This window comes from Patagioenas fasciata, chromosome Z, assembly GCF_037038585.1.
Source record: "Patagioenas fasciata isolate bPatFas1 chromosome Z, bPatFas1.hap1, whole genome shotgun sequence".
Lineage (NCBI taxonomy): Eukaryota > Metazoa > Chordata > Aves > Columbiformes > Columbidae > Patagioenas > Patagioenas fasciata.
The window spans coordinates 66920643-66937677 of record NC_092560.1 but is presented as its reverse complement, the minus strand read 5'-3'; the positions used below and the strand labels follow the sequence as shown (position 1 = coordinate 66937677).

Sequence of the window (17035 nt, the reverse complement as noted above, 5' to 3'; positions counted from 1 at the left end):
TCTGCAAAGCCACCCGTCAGTCCCTAACAGCACAGGCCAGGGAAGTCGAGAGGAAAAACAGAACTTGATTTCTTTTGACAACTTCAGCCAGATGCAACAAAGTCTTCAAAAACACTAGTATTATATCTATGTGTAACCAAAAGCCAAGTAATGAAGGCTTGACTCAGCTGTGTCATCTACATCCAGCACTGGTTTTGCCTCATGACATTTCACATGGGCTTACATTTCATGTCTGCACATCCATAGAAAAACACTCAAAGCATAATCACCACTGGGTAAGAGCACTTAAGCAACGCATAATGAGTAGAACATAGTTAAATGGACGATGATAGTTTTGATAAAGTCTGATTATAAAATCTCTCCAAGTGCTGTATGGGTTAGTTGTATAGTGCTGTGCTACAATTCCAAACACCCAGGAGCTGTGCTGAAGTGATCAGTAACATAGGACACCTCTCAGAGACTTCAGAAGGCCTTCTACCACATCACCTGCAAATGCAGTCACTAGAATTATTTTAAATACTGTGTCTGTGGGAAAAAGCCTTCAAAGTTAATTTCCCCAAACTTCTACTTTTATTATTCGGATCTTTAAAAAAAGTGTTTGTTTATGCCTATAAAAAACTTGCAGAAAGAGAAGAGCCATAATTGTCCTAACACTAAAGGAAAAGAATACAGCTATACATTTTTTACATACAACATCTGTCAGTGTACTCTCTGTAACATCAAAAACAAGTTCAAGCAGCTTCTTCTGAAGTTTTCTGGTACATAAGTATCATTAACCCACTGAAGACCCAGTATCTCCTACACACATGCACTAAAACTGCATGGTTTCAGTGGAGTCCTTAAAACTTGAGACCTGGCTTTATATTTAGTGTAAACAAATATCTATTCTTATGGGAATTTATTTTGCCCATAGGTTTATTTAAGCAGTTTAAATGTCTTTATTTGGATGCTAGCTAAACAGGTACAGGCATTACACAGTTATCAATACAAAACTGCAGGAGGCATCTGTTAGCAGCACCATCAGAGACAAAAACAGGCCAAGCCACTCTACTTGTCCACACCCCCTAAAATATTGGGGATACTATGCATTTTTTCCATGTTTATTTATGTGTGCACAACACCTTTAAGGATTAAAATAATGCACAATGGTATTGCTTTGTCTCCTAGGAGACAGGCAAATATGTTTAGAAGCAACCATACCTAAACATAGGGAAGAAACCAAGGACTAACTGCATGTAGGAAGAAAGTTTCTGTTCAAAAAATTAAGGCACACAGAAATTATAACCTTAGACAAGCAAGACATCTAGCAGGTAGATTACCAAACTCAAATCTAAACAGAAAGGATTAACACACCAACCGCTGTTTATTCTCTCATGAAAGCACATTACCTCAACAATAATCAATGAGGACAGAGGAATTAACGACTAATGAAAAACACCACACCCAGCACAAATTTCAACTGAAATGATTTTATGTTTACAGTATAACCAAAGTTGCAACTGCAGCTCTTGCAGAGACACTCAAACTTACCCAGAAAAAACAGTTTGTGAATCAACAGCCGCATGAAGGTCAACATATACTAGAAAAACCTGGCCAGGCACCAACCAAGAACTTCAGGTGTCTAAATTGGGCTGATGTGGGAGGCAACACCATCAGTGCTCAAGCCAGCCAGGCTCCCACCACCCTTCTGACAAGCCCTGAAGCATATCCAGCTCCTGGCAGCGTACCAGGTCATCGGCCCTTGGGATCGGATTAAAGCTGGCCTAAAATCAGTTCCTCCAAAGCATGTTCAATGTGAACACTGTCTTCAACACCAGCCATTTCACCCCACAAATCCATTCTCATTGCACTGTGCTGCTTGCTTATGTAGGTAAGGCCCTTTCTGCTGCCTTATTTGTTTTCTGGCAACAAGATTTCTGTGAAAAATCTTTCTTCACATCCTGCTTATCATCAGATAACTGTAGGATCCTTTTTCCAGAAGCTGCACACTAGTTTTATTGTCAAAAAAACTTTTCTGCAACACAATCTATTAAATCTCCCATATGAAAATAATTAAGGGAAAGGCATTAATGTAATTACAGGTAGATCACTAGCATTAAAGTATTTTGTTATAACAATAGCAGAGGTTTTTGTTTGTTTTAAAGAAATACACAAGCATACAAGATTTCAGTAACTTCAACTAGCTACAGGCAAGACACTAGCACATACTTACTTTGAAAAATGTTCCCAACTTGTCCTGGATCAGAGCCCAGGTCTTCAGAGATGTTTAGTTTGCTAATTCCAATTCTGTCTTTGTTTTCCAGTGACAGATCTATGACTTAATATATCTACATTTGTCATCTGCAGTTTCTGCAATTTACTTTTTAAATTTAATTACCATGCCAAAAAAACACTACTTATGAGTATCATATTGGGAAAGCAGACATGGAATGAAAGTGCTTCAGCTCCCACAGCTATAAAACCTGTCTCTACCTGCCTGTAAGTCACCAGGGTACATATAGGTGTGAGGCTGTTCCTCTGTTGTGCACTAGGTACAATGCCACAGTCCTGCCACAGCTGCTCTCTCAGGCAGCACGCAGGTGAGGTAATGCAGGGCTGTAAAAGTAGGGCTTCCACCTCCCAGCTGTTGGGAGTTGCTACCAACACACCAAAGTTCAGATGCACTATTCTTCACCCTCAAACAAACTTATACCTAAAGTGCCTGATGGTGTGGCTTTAGGTTTTTATGTACTTTTAACATACTACTTCCTTCATTTTGTGCCTAATAGCCTTGTTAACACAATGCTAACAGTAACATACTTAGAAGCATAAAGATTATTGAACATTATGGAGAAGGTTTTCCCCTAGTGCAGCTCATTATACCTTAACCAAATATTTCTCCTCTTCCTCCTTGCACACCCTTACCCTACCTGGAACTCTCCTACTTCAACTGTAGGACCACTGCTGTCTGAATCTAACCCTTAAAGTTTCAGTTGCTTCAGTTTTCAGCCACTACTTAGTATCTCTGATGAGAATTTAAAACCAAACATGCTGAGTTTGGATGGAAGCAAACCAGGGGAGATCACAAATACAGGTGCCAGGAGGGAAGGTAATACTCAGAATGGAGCAACAGCATTGTAAACCACTACTGATATTCTTTAACTCACATCTTTTTCCTGAGAAGACCAGATGCCCTGCAACCAATGACCTTAACATGAATTCATTGTGAGTGTATATACAATCTCTCAGCAGAATTCAGTGCAACCCTGAGCCCACACTATAATTCCAATGCACGGTCTGCGGTTCAGCAAATTTGAGAACTCAATGAAACTCAAGAAAGTCAATGACTGTCAGCGCTCTACAACAACCAATAAGTGATATGCCTAAGTTTACTTCTTTGCTGTTTCAGCTAATCAGTCTGTAACTTAGACCCACATTTTCTAAAAGCATGTACAGCCAATTAAATATGCAGCACTCTGCTTGCTGCAGAGCTGCTCCAAAGAAATCAATGGGATCTTTAACTTCGGAACATAGCCTCCAGTGGTGTAATATGTTAACACCACCAGTATTTGAACAAATGGGCAGGGGAAGGAGCCACTGATAACAGGTTCAAACACATCCAGAAGGCTTACACTAGCCCATCTACTTATCAAAACTATAAAGCCCCAATTGAGCTTAAGGTTTTCCCTTCGGCTTCCTGTAAACAATCTATTTTGTTAGCTAGCTCAGAACAAAACATACAAGGCGCATTTTCCCTTGCCCTCCCCTGTGATATACTATGCACAACACCTGAAACACAGCATGAAAGATGTCTGAAAGATTTTTGTTATACAGCCTGAATAACAGCTTTACAATGAAACATCCACTGAGCCATAGCTACATTACTATTACATTCTAGTAAAAGTTTCCTGAGGTAACAACAACAAAAATCAAATTAGTGGTTTAGTGCAGTAGTTCATCTGCTCCATTCACTCACAGCTCCCTTCCTCAGGATTGCAAGGCTATTAAAAACAATGAGATCATTAATAGTCCAGGTGCAATTAATTATACAGTCCCACTAGCATGGCAGCATGGCCTCACAAAGGAAGTTTGTCACTCAGTCTATAAGCACTGCCCTACAGAAATTATAAATAAATAAACAGAAAGGACATATTGAGATATACACAGTGGTTACAATAAAACATTGCAAAAACACATCAAATACACAAGTTTCTCTGCCAGGCAACAGAGAATTCGTCTTTCTTGGTTATCCAGGTTTCCATCCTAGAATCAATCAATTATTTTCATTCACACTTAAACATTTTGGAAGAGGTTTTCATAGCTTGCATATGGTTTCTCTTTTTTTTTTTTTCCTTCTCCTGAAAGTCACTTCCAGAGCTGTTTGAACAGAGAAGGGAAAAAACAAAACAAAACAACCAACAAACAAACAAAAATATAAAAAATAAATAAATACACACACACACACAAAAAAACCCACACCACAACACAACACCCCTAAAAAAATAAGGCACGAACACCACAAAACTTCTCTTTTTCTAGTTGAAGACTGTAGGTGATATCAGTTAAGATAGAAAAAAAGTATTGCATTAATCAAGTTCCCACTTGAAACGTAGAGGCACTCAGTAAAGAAACCTGTGGCAAGGACTACCAGGCTATTTAAACAGCAGAACACTTGAGCTTTAAGGCTTGACATACTTGTTATTCACCTCTGAACAGTGCAAATTCATCAGCTTAGTTACATTTGTACAGGAGAGTAAGGTGCTCATACCACTGCTCCCTGGCTGGAGCAGGACAGTCTTTCAGCTGGGAAGTTCGATGAGAGCATTCCTTTCAGTTAGGAAAAGATAAGCAAAACTTTACTTGGCTTAGTAAATCAAAAGCTAACACAGGTTCCTGGCTTGATTTCAAACTGGCATTTGTTTACTACCACTCTCCATGTTTTTCAGCTTTTCAGCTTGCTTGTCCTCAAGTACCTGCATCTTTTTTTTCTTCCTCTCTATCATTGCACAAAGAGCTACCAGCATTTCATGATCTTAAGCACAAGTCACTCATCAGTCCTACATCTCAAAACCCAATGCCACTCAACCATTAGAACCTTGCTTCAAAATTAACTTTGAACTCCACAGCTGCAAGGGAAGAGCTGAAAAAAATCCACAAATCTGAAGGCTGTAGCAACAAATGATGAAATATTTGGGGGTGCTGGACTGCAGAATATTTGAAGGCCATGTCGCTGTTTTTAAAGGCCCTTAGCAATAGCATTGCACAGTACCGCCTGGGATACTGTAACACTGAGAAGCTCTGAACATAAGCTAGAATGTTCTTTATCCTTTTCTCTTACACTTATCAAGCTATTAAGAAGACTAGAATTTCTCTCAAGTGAGAGCCTGAAAAGGCCATTTCCCAACCCAGCAGCAGAACAAGCAGAGCCGGCCTCACTGAAGTTCTTAATAATAGGCACCTGCTTCACCACGCTGGGGAGAAGAGAAAACCTTCAGTCCAGTGTCAGAGCAATTCTGCCTAAGGAAGCTTTAACAGAAAACTTTAAGGACTTTGTTCACAGTACCCATCTTCTCAGATTCATCATGCCCCTTTCGCTAAGTTCCCAATTTCTGCATTTCAGATTTTTGCCTCTAAAATAAGGGTAAATACCTTCTTCCAAAGTCTTGTACAGGAGAGCATTGCTAGTTAACGTTTGCCAGCTCCAGGTAACCCAAATAGCAAGACCATAAACTAAGTAATTGATATGTAATTAATGCTTCAACATGGCAATCTTGAGACCACGGTTGTGCTTTGGAGGTAGGTGGAAAGAGTGCATAACGTGCAACAAAACCAAGAAGAAAGCTACCCCATTACATGGATTGTCACGGTAAAATGCTACCTGGCTCCTCACCTTGCTACCTTGAGGATCTTCTCATTTGCACTGCACTTGACAGTGCTCATATTTTATGCCTCAAGAATCAGGGCTCTTTTATTCCTTTGTGTAAACTCCACTTGCCACAAGCTGTTGCTGCTAGTAGAGCAGGCCCATCACACAGAGCTTCCTCATAGCACAAAAGTAACACCAAAATGTTTACTGACATGGAGTTCAAAGCAGCTTACATCTAGCCAAAAGTATGTAAAAGGTAGCAGGCTATGCTTGACTTACACTGTCCTCCTTCTACAAAACTGCCACTTTTCAAAAAAATACGTTTCTCTACATTTGATTTCACAGTTGAACATATAGATACTAAGAGATGTGCCTTTAAAGGGCGCAATAGGCCCACTCAACCATTTTGCAAATGCATTCTGATTTGGGTTTGAAGACCATAATTATCAGGTCCTCACCCACCTTTTTCCTGGACGATGTATGAACCTGCTTCTTTAGCTCTCACTGATTCCAAGTGAGAAGGGAGATGTTATAGTCTTATTCATACCACCAAATAACTCACACAGAAGCTCCAAAGAGCTGCAAACATTACTATTGTACAGATCATCTAAAATCTCTTGGCAACAGCACACAGCTGTATTAGATAAAGTCCTCAACCATGCATCTCTTTTAATCCCAGTGCATTTCTGAAATAAGGGTGCATACTAGCGTGCATGTTAAAGGCCTATCCTACATGCAGAAAGTTTCAAGCAGGAGACAAATATACATTTTTTTTCATACTAAAAGCAAATCAATAAAGTGTTTTACATGACTGTTGAGACAGCCCTACAAATTGTAAAGTATTCCACTTTCTAGGTAACTTAGCACAAACATAGCCAAAAACCAAAAAGCAATGCTGTTTCTCTGGCTCACGTGACACATGAACAGTTTCATGGCTGCTCTAGGCTAGATGAGTGTTTATTTAATCTCACTGCAATCATTTTAACCCTGAAAAGTATACATTTTATGATTGCATAACTATTCCTCAGTATGATCCAAGCATCACACTCTAGCAATTGAGCCATTCATCTTTAGGTAGCTGTAACATTCAGGATGTGCTACAACAGGCAATGATCCACCACCATTAGAGACAAGAAAGTTTGAAACAATTAAAAGAAAAACTTATCAGCAGTCTCTCCCACATGGTCTATGCATGTCTCATGCCTAGTACTTCAGCAGGACAAGAGGAGGGGAAAGAAATAAAAAAACACTACTACTAGTTAGGTCACAGCGACATTTTGACAGAAATACCACTGTGTCCATCATACGTGGATGCACATATAGACACTGCCATTCACTTATACAATCACAGAATGTCCTGAGTTGGAAGTGACCCACGAGGATCACTGACCGAGTCCAACTCCTGTGCCTATTCACACCATGTGTCTGAGGGTGTTGTCCAGTCTCTTCTTGAACACTGTCCAGCTTGGGGCTGTGACACCTCCCTGGGGAGCCTGTTCAGCGCTCCAGCACCCTCTGGGGGAAGAACCTTTTCCTAATGTCCAACCTAAACCTCCCCTGGCACATCTTCCTGCCATTCCCTTGGATTCTGTCATTGGTCACCAGAGAGAAGAGTTGGTGCCTGCCCCTCCTCCTCCCCTTGTGCGGAAGCTGTAGCTGCCATAAGGTCTCCTCTCAGTCTCCTCTTCTCCAGGCTGAACAAACCCAGTGACTTTGGCCGCTCCTCATACGGCTTCCCCTTCAAACCCTTCACCAACTTCACAGCCCTCTTCTGGAGGCTCTCCAGCAGCTTTATATCCATTTTATCCTGTGGCACCCAGACCTGCACACAGTGCTCCAGGTGAGGCCGCACCAGTGCAGAGCAGAGCGGGACAATCACCTCCCTGCCCGGCTGGCAATGCTGTGCTGGATGCACCCAGGACACGGTTGCCCTCTTGGCTGCCAGGGCACACTGGTGGCTCATGTTCAACTTGCCACCAACCAGAACCCCCAAGTCCCTTTCCGCAGAGCTTCACACATTCTTTTCTTGCTTTACCCAGAAGTATTTGATTTCCATCCCTCCCTTAAATCACACTACAGTTTTGTTGGGTTGAAGATCTGGCAGACAGTGTAATGGTAGTGTACTCTAGCTTTCTAGTGGACATATGCTTAAGGACAATGTGTGAAGAAGCAGCTTTTAGAGCAATACTTTCTTTACCACCCTCTTCACCTTGCTATGAGTACCTTCATGACAGAATCTTAGCTACCTAGTAATCAATACCCACCATATAGTCCTCCTGAAGTCACAACAGATTGCAACATAAACAGCAAGGTGACAGGTTCAGATGAAGAATTAGCAGCAACAGAAAAAACTTTTGTAGTTGTCACTCTGTGCAGTGAAGTATCTTTTTTAATATGATACACATCAACTATAGAGTGGGAGAAAGTGTAGAATAATCAACTTCAAAGGTCAGTGGACATTTTTCACAATAAGTCCTTATTTTTTTTCTTCATTTTTCTCATCAACTTTTCAACATAGGACCAACTCTTATCAGCTTTGATAGCCACTGCAATGTCAAATGTTTAGAGAGCAAGAACTGAAATTATTTGAGAACAAAGCACTGTATCTCCGCTCCCCAGCCCCCTGCTGTTTTTTGTGGGTGAGTTTGAGAGCTTTTTTAAAGCATCTAAAATAATCAAGACAACTCACTATGGTAATTCAGAAGACACTGGCAAGTTCAGAAGTTTTTGGATTCATTTCAGACCAAGATAGCTTATACTATATGAAGAAGTATTATTCTCCCTGAAAGACTAGTGATCCTCCCTGGCTTGCCACTCTGCTCTGGTAAACAATGCATACTACTAGTCACTGTGATGATGTTTGTAGAAAGATAAGCTCTTCCAGGTCAGCTGACAGAGATGGGAAAGACAGACAAGTCCAGGACATACAATTTAACCTTCAGATCCTTGAGATTACAGACACAGGCAAGGAATCCATAGCTTGCTTTCAGCCTCTTTTTAAGAAATAAGATTAACCCAGGATTGCTCTCACCTGCCCTGTAAAACACTGACTAAGATTTGGAAACCACAATTTTAAAAGTATATTCCATGCTGGACTGAAAGACTGTAAAACATTTTGAATGAGAGAAGTTAACGCAGAAAATTACATTTGGCACTATTTTCCTCAATAAAGCTCATAAAACATGTTTCCTGTTCAGAGTCACCTTTTTCCATCAAAAGGAGGACTCATGCAGAGAAGACAAAAAAACAACAGAAAGGAAAATGGGAAAATTCTGTTCTTTTTTGCATTTATCCCTTTCCTTATAATCCTGGTCTGGTATTGATACAGACCATAGAAGTAGACAGATTACAACAGAAAACAAGCTGTTGCCCAGCCTCAACTCCTCTCTTCACAGTCTGGAAAACATTCCTTCCAACAAGAAGAGTTCTAAAGAGAATACAGAATAATCCATAAAAAAGTAAGCAATCATGCTATATTCGGAAAGCAGTGAGCCATCCTCTATGTAGCATTTGCCTTGAGTGCCCTTCACCATGCGATCCCATCCTGCCTGCTTCTGTCAGCAGTTAGCCACTTGCTTCACAACAGCATAGGCAAATAATCTGCTTGAATTCATCTGAGTTTCATGTGTTTTCCACCCACAGCACTCCAATGCACTGATGTTCCAGAAGCAAAGTTCATCCCACATGAAGTTAAAGCCATGTTTAATTCTCATGTGTCTAAAATCTCAGAGCAAGTTATCAAAAACACTTCAGTAACTGATGGCTATAATCTCGTAAACTGTCATTTGGTTTTGCTTACATGAAACGAGAGACTGCTTTTCTTTGGTTATTTCGTGATTTGTTTTTTTTTAAGGTGAAGTTTATGGAGCAGTAGGGTGAAGTAACAAAGGGGCGAGGTTGGGGGGGGGGGCGCGGGGGAAGAGGAGTGATGTACCTTCTCTTCCCACCCTGAAGCTCCCCTCCCCACTCAGCTCTGGGAATTAACTCTTTCAGATGTGAAAATCAGAAGACAAGTTATCAAGCTTTCAGTTCTACTATTTAATTTCTGGACATAAAAGAAGCAGTCCTACTTTAGGTGATAACATTAAGTTTCCTTCACTGAGCTGAGGAGACAAACCATTCTTTTTGGTAGAATGGAAATGTTCATATCGCTCTTCAGAAAGATACATAAAACTCATAAGGGACTACATACTGTAAACAAGCAGTCTGGACTATGTAAAAAATAACATAACTTGAGAGACCTTTGAAACAATCTTCCTGTCCTAGTCAGCTCTGGCAAAGTCTAAATCTATGTATGGCATCTTGGTTTTTGATGTCACACTTCAAGACATGACCAGCTGGAAGGAGTCTACAAGACAGCAATGAGAATGAACAGATGTCTGGAGACACATTATATAAGGAAAGATTAAAGGCACTGGGGTTGTTTAGTCTAAAGAAGAGGTCTAGTAGGAGAGGAGATCAGAGTTGTCAAGTATGTCATATACAATGACACGGGAGAATAAATAATTCTACTGGAACACCACACGAAGTAGTAACACATGGAAAAATATGCGTTTTTCTAATTACTCATTTTTAGACTTAGTTTGAAAATATTTTTTATGTCATGGTTTTGAAGAATTTACTGACAGCTGAAATAGCAGCAAGAGAGGTATCAGGACAATCTGTTTCACTGCTGTCTCAAGGATACTAAACAGCCATGACAACAGATTCAGTTCTGCTATGTTGACAACAAGGACAAAGCAAGAGCAGAAATGAAACCTGGAAGAGCAGGATCAAGCGTTAGGGATCCATAAAACCAAAAGAACTCAGAAACAGAACATTGCAGAGAACCTCAAAATTTTCATTATTTGACAGTAATTAGCTGGGATGTCAGTATGAAAACGGTAAGCACTTCTATCAATGTTACACTTTTGACAGCAGCATGTAAACAAAGTCTGAAATCCTCTGTACATTCATCTCTGACCTCAGTCTTGCCTTTTTCCACTACCCTTAAAGGTTTCAGTGTGCAAGTAACATCGTTGCTCTCTAGGTTTTAAATTAAGATGCATTCATTTATTCCTGCACTCTAATGCATTGTGGTGTCCTCATACAAAAAATGATTATATAGGTGGCTTTGTCAGGTGGCTTTGCAGGTAGGCAGGATTTCAGCTGCAAGCACCGACTACACCAAAATAGAAGGATGGGTAAAACCAAAACACAAAAAACCACAGACAAAACAGATTGGTTTCATATAACAAAGCAATCTAACAGAGGGGAATAAGGGGGAGAGAAAAAGGCCACACATTCTAAGCAGCCTTTCCCACTACTTTAAAATGAACTATGCTGGTAAGTTCTAACATTACTAACCACAGATGAGGTATCAGATTGCCCATGTAGAATTTCCAAAGAGTGCAATGTCAACTTCTTTTTGAGCTCACCTTTCCTACACTTCCAGCTCAAAAAGGACCTGTAATTCATCTCCAAAGCACACACAGAAATAACTAGCCTTAACCAGGAGTTAACTGGTCTGCCAGGGTCTGTGAGTTCAGCTAACTGAACAGACAGCCTTTGTGTATTTCTACAAGGTATTTTGTAAGCTTACCAACTAAGCACCAAACCAACCAGACACCACATAGTGGTGGTAAGCACAGCCCTCAGCCCACACATGCAAGACCTGCAAAGAAGCAGGATATATTAATTACCTACCAGTGGGCACCATGCTAACAGCAGCTACAGAGCTGCTACTCAGTTCAGTGAATAAAGCAAGTTCACATCTCTACAAAAAATAAATTACATTAATATAGCCAAATTCATTCTACTACTATCATAAATGCACTTTGCTATTAACACATTCCACCCTTTGTGGGCTCATGCAGTCAAAACAGTGCACGAACCTTGTCCAAGGTGAGTATTTAGAGGAAAAAAAAAAAAGGGCATACAGAAAGTTATATTTAGATCTAATTCACCATGCTGTCCTACAGTTGCATCAGTTCAACAGAGGAGGCATCAGCGAATGAGGAGGAAAACAGGAGCTACATAAACAAGCCATTACTGTAGAGGAAAACACTCGTGGCAACCACAGCTTAACTAGTTGCAAATAACTTCAGCCAGCGCTTCACAGATATTCCTTTAATAATGCCAGGGTTTCCCCCTCAAAAAAAAAAAAAAAAACAACAACAACAACAAAAAAAACCCAACAACATTTGCACATCCAGGCACATAAAAGCACACAATAAAGAAACCCCACGTAAGAGCAAATTAAAAAGTTGACCACAACAAAAGTCAGCCACTCAACTGAGGCATAAAAAAAGATGTACAGAGGCAAGGTACAGCAGCGGCGAAACAATGCGCTTGGCTTGGGGGTTAGAGCAAGAAATACCTTTAAGGAGTGTGAACCATACAACAAGAAGGAAAAAAACAACCAGTTTCAGACACAAAAGAGTCACTTTACTGTAATAGAGCGGCGGGTTGGTTTTGTTTATAAGAGTGCCGTTAGAAGGTATTGCAGCTAGATCAGGAGGGGAGGGAAGGGAAGAACACGGGTATCCGCGTATCACGCTACAGATCTATCACGCACAGAGCTCCTCCATAATCCACAGCCTGTCATTAGCTCTCCCAAGAGGACTACTGTAGTTTAGGGGCTTGCCCATCACTTCCTCCTGACACTGAAGAGTTTGCTCTAGAGCAACGCTATCCAAAGGTGATACGCTAGAAAAAACATGGTTTCTTAAAACAAACAAACAAAAAAATATTCCCTCCATACAAAAATCCCCGGTATCGGCAGCTAGTAGCAGCGAGAGCCGGGGGAGTCGAAACAAGAACGACCCGTGTTTAGCAGGCGAGATGACGCGAAGCGGCTGCACCCAGGTGAGCATGAAGCCGCTCCCCACCGGGGGGCGGGGGGCCACCCCCGCCTCCCACTCCGGGCGGGCCGCCCCCGGGCAGGAGCTCCCGGTTCACCCCGGTGCCTCCGGGTGGGAGAAGAAAGCGCCGCCGCCCCGGCCCCGCGCACCTCCTCATCCCGCTCCTCCAGTGAGGCGTCATCCTTCGGCCGCCCTCCGGGGCTCGCCTGCTCCTCGCCCGGCCGCAGCCGCCCCGCCGCCTCCCCCGCTCCAGGGGCCGCCGCCGCCACCCTGCCGCCGCCGGGCTCCCCCTCCTCGGAGAGAGTTTCCGAGCCGGAGGAGGAGCCGGAGCAAGAGGAGTCGACGTGGCCGGTGCCCCCCGGCCGCTCCGGAGCCGCCGAAACTTTCTCAGCCATGACCGGGGGCTCAGAGCCGCGTCGCCCGCATGCCCGGCCGCCGGAAGCCGCGTTCCCCCGCTCCGCACAGCGCAGCGTCGAGGCGGCGGCGCTCCCCACTCCGGTCCGGCCACCGCGCTCCCGGGCGGCGGGTGGTGCCGGCGGGCGGGGCGGACCGGGCGGAGCCAATGGCGCGGGGGGCGGGCCCGGCGCGGCGGAGCGCGGCGGAACGGAGCGTGGCGGGAGGGAGGCAGGCAGGTAACGGGGCGGGGGAGGAGGGGAAGGGAGAGTCGCGGGGACCGAGCGGCTCTGGTGGCGGAGCGGTGTTCAGGCAGCAGCGGGCTGCGTCTGCCTGCGGGCGGGGAGGAGGGTACGATGGATGGAGGAGCCCTCACGCTGCCCGCCGCCGCAAGTGAGGTAGGGGCGAAGGTGCGACGCCCCGGGGCTGGCGGTCCCTGCCCCCAGCAGCCCGGTCCCGGCGGCTGCGCCGGTGGCGGCAGATGGTAGCCAGCGGTGCGAAGTGAGGAGCGGGATTTGCCAGAGGCCGAAGCTGGGCGCGATCGTCCCGCCGGGCGGTGCGCAAGGTGCGCCTCGGCGGAGCGGGGAGCAGCGAGCCGTGCTCCGCTCCGGGGGCAGTGCCACGGGGTTAAGTAGCGGCAGGTATTTCACATGACAACAGGGCTTTCTACGCCCCTTTCTCCATTTAGAAAGGAGCTATCAGCAGTTTATCGCTGCTGCTCTGCCAGTTTAGTGTCGTTTGCAAAACGCTACAGGCGCCTCGTTATGATCTTGCAGCAAACAAAGTCTCTTTGGATGTTAGACTTTGAAACGGACATTGACGTTGGGATTTGTGGCCAGGCTTTTCGGAGGCGTCGAAACCAAAGCACATCACAGGAGTTAGTGACCTGAAAGCTTCTGCAAATACTCCAAGACAACTGCTTCATCCTTAAGGCTTTTTAAATGTAGTTGCCCGGTCGGCTTTTAAAACATTATTGTAAAATTTTCTTCTTTTTTTTTTTTCCTGTCCTGAGATGTCTGTAATGATAACTGTGCTGGTATGATAAATGTACTGGTATTATAAATAAATATATACCTATATACACCAGAGCCGTATTTGCCGTACAGCCCAGGCTCCCCTGAGCTAATCCAATTGTGGAATCAAAACAGATTAAGTGCTTTGGTAATGAATAAAGTCCCACAGCGTCACTACGGAGTAGATATCATCTCCATTTTGTAGAAAAAGAAATGTGAGCATAAACCAGTTGTTGGTGTGCTCTAATTAACACAGTATATAGATAATAAAAGTAGGAACCAGAATGCAAGTCTCCCGTTTTCCAGATTTGTAATTTGATCGGTTTATCCAGTATTCCCAGATGGTGAATGGAAAAAACTATTTTTTTAATGCTATAATGACAATATGGATTATCAGATTAATACTGAAAGAAAAAATAACTATAAAATTCTCCAAATCTCAGCCCTTCTCTGCTTTGAACAAGCTATTAAAGCTGGATATTAGATTGTAACAATTCTTCTCTGTGGTTTCTGGTCAGTATTTAGATCAGGCCCTTAAAATGCCTACAAGTTGATTTATTGGGGAAGAGGATTGCAATAGTCACTAGGGACAGAATTTGACCCTGAAATTTGCCTATACCAACATCTAATGATAAGGAAACATGAGATATATGCAAACCCACAAAATCTAATTTTGGCTAAATGAGTAATATAGATATACTACTCCAAACCTAACTATAATTGTTTTAACTAATCAGAGGAAAGAGTTCTTCCTCAATACTCCAGGTTCTGAGTCTTGTATCTCCAAAACCTGCACTTACTTGTAATTCCCAACTCCTTGGATTTCTCCAAACTTTCTCCAGTCAGATTCTGCCTCTGGTTTAGTGTCATAGCAGAAAAACTGGCTTAATTTCCTACCTGGGAATTTGCAATGTATGAGAAAATTGCCAAGTGGTGAAAAGCAACACTGCAGAACTTTGTCACTTTCTTTTTTCTCTTAATGCCTGAGATGAGGCTGGAAAAAACAGGTCTTAGCCAAAAGTGCCTCTGCACTTCAGTTATTATAATCTGCCAAAACAATCCTTGTAAGCTGGGGGCAACAAGGCACATATTAGAATAGTCAGTGAACTGCTCTAATTTATGCCATACATTGAAATCTGAGAAGGCACTCAAGATTTAGTGTATCACCCCAAGAGTTACAGAAGACAAGTGACAATATTGTTCTGCTCTGGCCTATAGACTATGCCAGATCATGTGCTATGCTAACATCATCTTACACAAACAGAAGAGGGCTACTGTGCTGCCTATAGGTTCTAAAAGGAAGCTAAAGCTAAAGCTAAAAGCAGCAAAGATACAAGTTTACATTGTCTTCCATCCTGGGAAAAGCGCTGTTTGCTTGCCCTTCACTGTCACAAATCAGTGAGGTGCTTTGTGGCAAAATTCTTAATATTTGGCATGACTTGAGAAGCTCATTTAAAAAAAAAAAAAAACTTTTTTAAGAAGATGTCCATATTTAATAAGCTTTGAGTATCTCTTGTCAGGCATTAGATTAATTTGGTGGGGAGAAGAGAGAGGACTGTGTAGCTCAGAGTGGTACAACCTCAGCTACAGCAGGAGCCAGGCTCAGCTTTGGGAACATTCACAAGCAGCCATCCGCTGATCTGCTCAGCTTTCCTTTCGTGTCCTCCCCCAGTATACACAGCAGTCACCCATTTAGCTCTGCACAGCCACAGAGGCTACTTGTGCCCCTCTCCTGCCTCCTCACCTCAGGCAAGAACATGTTGCTTTCCTCCTGGTCCTTCCAGCAGGATCATACATCCTCTCCATGAGTGGTGGTCAGTGCTGCACAGATTGAAAGTGAAACACGACGTTCACGTAAGTTAAAATTAAGGAAAATAGTCGTATGGTTTGGTGCAGCTGTTCACTATGGGCGTTACTCAGTGCTCTCATGTCAACTAATGGAAAACAAAATACAATGCAAGAAATAAAATGCATCTCAAAACTCCTTGATTATATACATGGTTTTTAATGCTTGAGAAATGCTTACACTCTGTGTGGTCTTGAAGGACTGGAAGAATGACTGGCTAATGCTTATTGACAAGGTTGACATAAGGTTGCGAAGCATAAGGGAAAAACTGGACAAAAACATGAAAAGGTGTAGAAAAATGGTCAGTAAATCATAGCTATACATGAGACAGCATGAAAGACAGATAAGATAATGATTGGTTTTGTAATTGGGCTCTGAAGATGAGGATCAGTGTCTTTACCAATAAACGATAGCAAGGAATCAAAGAAGCAAATATATGGTAAAAATAACAGGCGAAAAAGTGACTGTTGCAGCAGTGCATTGATGATGTAGCAGTGCATTGAATAAACTGGAGAAAAATCAAAGAGAAAGTATGAAACTCAAGACAAAATTCAAAGGCTAGGACAAGGGTTTTATCAGGGCAAATTTCTGTCCCATGTTAAAGCTTCAATGGGTTGAATGCAAAACAGTGAGTTTTGGTTTTGCACCAGATTTATGACATGGGTCATCTTCAAATTGTTGCCTTTTTGAACTAGGCAGTGTTCCGTCAAGTTATTTTTATACTGTTTACAATATTCTTCTCCCCCTTCTCCCCATGTCTGCAAGAAGAAGTTTTCAAAAGACAGTGATAGAGTGGGGTTAGCACCTGAGAAAATCTCTAGAAAAGACTGACAGACCTGCCAAATGCAAGGCTCTCCAAACAATACAGTTACACTGCCGGCAACAACAGCACTCTGCTTTCCTTTCTGCATAGTAAATGTGCAGTAAGTCTGACCTGGAAGAACCACTTCTTTGGATGAGTAAGTCTACATGCTTACTCAGTTCTTGCCCTCCCTGTTGAGACTGCCAACAGCATTGCCAATTAGTGCCAATCCTGAAAGCAAATTGTAATATAAATAGGCCTTTCAATTTTTAATTCCAGACTTTGCACTGGTGG

The 17035-nt window shown here is 42.7% G+C and overlaps 1 protein-coding gene across 7 annotated transcripts in view; it reads right to left on the bottom strand.

Moving 5' to 3' along the window:
- Positions 1-13213, bottom strand: part of MAST4 (microtubule associated serine/threonine kinase family member 4) — a 313227-nt gene extending 300014 nt beyond the window's left edge. For 5 of the 7 annotated variants that reach the window (XM_065860149.2, XM_065860150.2, XM_071802651.1 and 2 more), the window contains exon 1: positions 12837-13213. In XM_065860149.2, coding sequence (XP_065716221.1) covers positions 12837-13082 — 246 coding nt within the window. In that variant the 5' untranslated portion in view covers positions 13083-13213. The remainder of the gene's footprint in view (positions 1-12836) is intronic. The other 2 variants (XM_065860147.2, XM_065860148.2) reach the window with 1 other exon arrangement.
- Between the last annotated feature and the right edge of the window lie 3822 nt (positions 13214-17035).